This window comes from Entamoeba invadens (genome assembly GCF_000330505.1).
Source record: "Entamoeba invadens IP1 unplaced genomic scaffold scaff_1105074725885, whole genome shotgun sequence".
In the NCBI taxonomy this organism is placed as follows: Eukaryota; Evosea; order Mastigamoebida; family Endamoebidae; genus Entamoeba; species Entamoeba invadens.
Window position 1 is genome coordinate 197256 of NW_004443720.1, and position 1180 is coordinate 198435.

The 1180-nt window shown below is 39.8% G+C and overlaps 1 protein-coding gene across 1 annotated transcript; it reads right to left on the reverse strand.

Moving 5' to 3' along the window:
• Window positions 1-98: 98 nt before the first annotated feature.
• EIN_048010 (hypothetical protein) lies at window positions 99-1130 on the reverse strand (the record flags this gene model as incomplete). The annotated part of the gene is made up of 1 exon (XM_004261201.1): window positions 99-1130. One exon carries the CDS (start codon window positions 1128-1130, stop codon window positions 99-101), a length of 1032 nt encoding a protein of 343 aa, XP_004261249.1.
• Between the last annotated feature and the right edge of the window lie 50 nt (window positions 1131-1180).

Sequence of the window (1180 nt, forward strand, 5' to 3'; positions counted from 1 at the left end):
TTCCTTACTACAAGCAATCTGTTCCATTCTCTTAATAATCACCGCAACACACAAATTAAGCTGCTGAACGTACTGTCGCTCTGATTTCACAAACTCTTTCATGAGGATTTGTTCCGTGTGATTTGAGAGTTGTACTCTGCGATTCGTTCGATATCCTTTGGGGTATATTCTTCCTTCACATCGCGGACTTGGAGTGTCTCAAAGACAAGTAAAGCTGTAGTGATGATTGGTTGTGCCTCTACAATGACTGTTTTCAAGTCAATTAAATAAAGAATGGTATTAACTTTAGTCACCAGAAGGTCTTTTTGTGCTTCTGGCGATTCAATGAGATTCGCAAGAATCCCGTAGACGACCATCTGAACTTGCGGATTGAATTGATTCGCGTTTTTAATTAAATTCGACAACTTCGACGCCAATTTGAGTGATGTGCAACTCTTCACCAACAGCGAATTAGTTGTTGTTCGGTAGATAATAAGTAACGCAGCTCGTAATGTGACGACAGTGGATGTCTTTGTGTATGGGTATTCAATCAGTTCCAAGCACGTTTCGAAGAGTCCTGAGCTTCTGCAGATGTTTGGGAAGAAAGACGACGTAGATAACAACGAGACGATCCCAAGGCATCTTTCTACAAGACTCATATCGTCCTCTTTATTAATAATTTCTGTCAATGGTTGTAAGATATTAGTGTTTACAATAGCGTCCAAATACACCGGTTTCGCCTTTTCAAGTCGCAGTAAAATTTCAAGGCAACTAAAGAGTTCGTCGTCTTGTGGAGCGAGGAGTGTGTTATATATCAAGAAGAGTCCATTTGAGTCCACAAACTTTTGTTGCGTCTTCTCACACTGCAATATTTTGTGGAGGAGTAAAATGATGACTGGTCGTAAGTGACTGACAATCGACGAGGCTACAAGAAGGACTGGAATGAATGACTCGAAATTTTCCAGTTCAGTTGGTTGGTCTACAAAAGCGATTAAAATTTCAATGGACAACTCGAAGATGATTGGGTTCTGGTAGTTTAACAAATTTGAAATGGAGTTCAGTAAGTGTTCGTCTTGTGTGATGAAGAGGCGAACAAATGATTGTCTTTTACATAGTGCGTCTACTATATATAAAGCCGTTGTGAGTAACATTGGATTGTCTGAGAGGAGAAATTGGGTGTATACTTGTGGATGGACTTTTA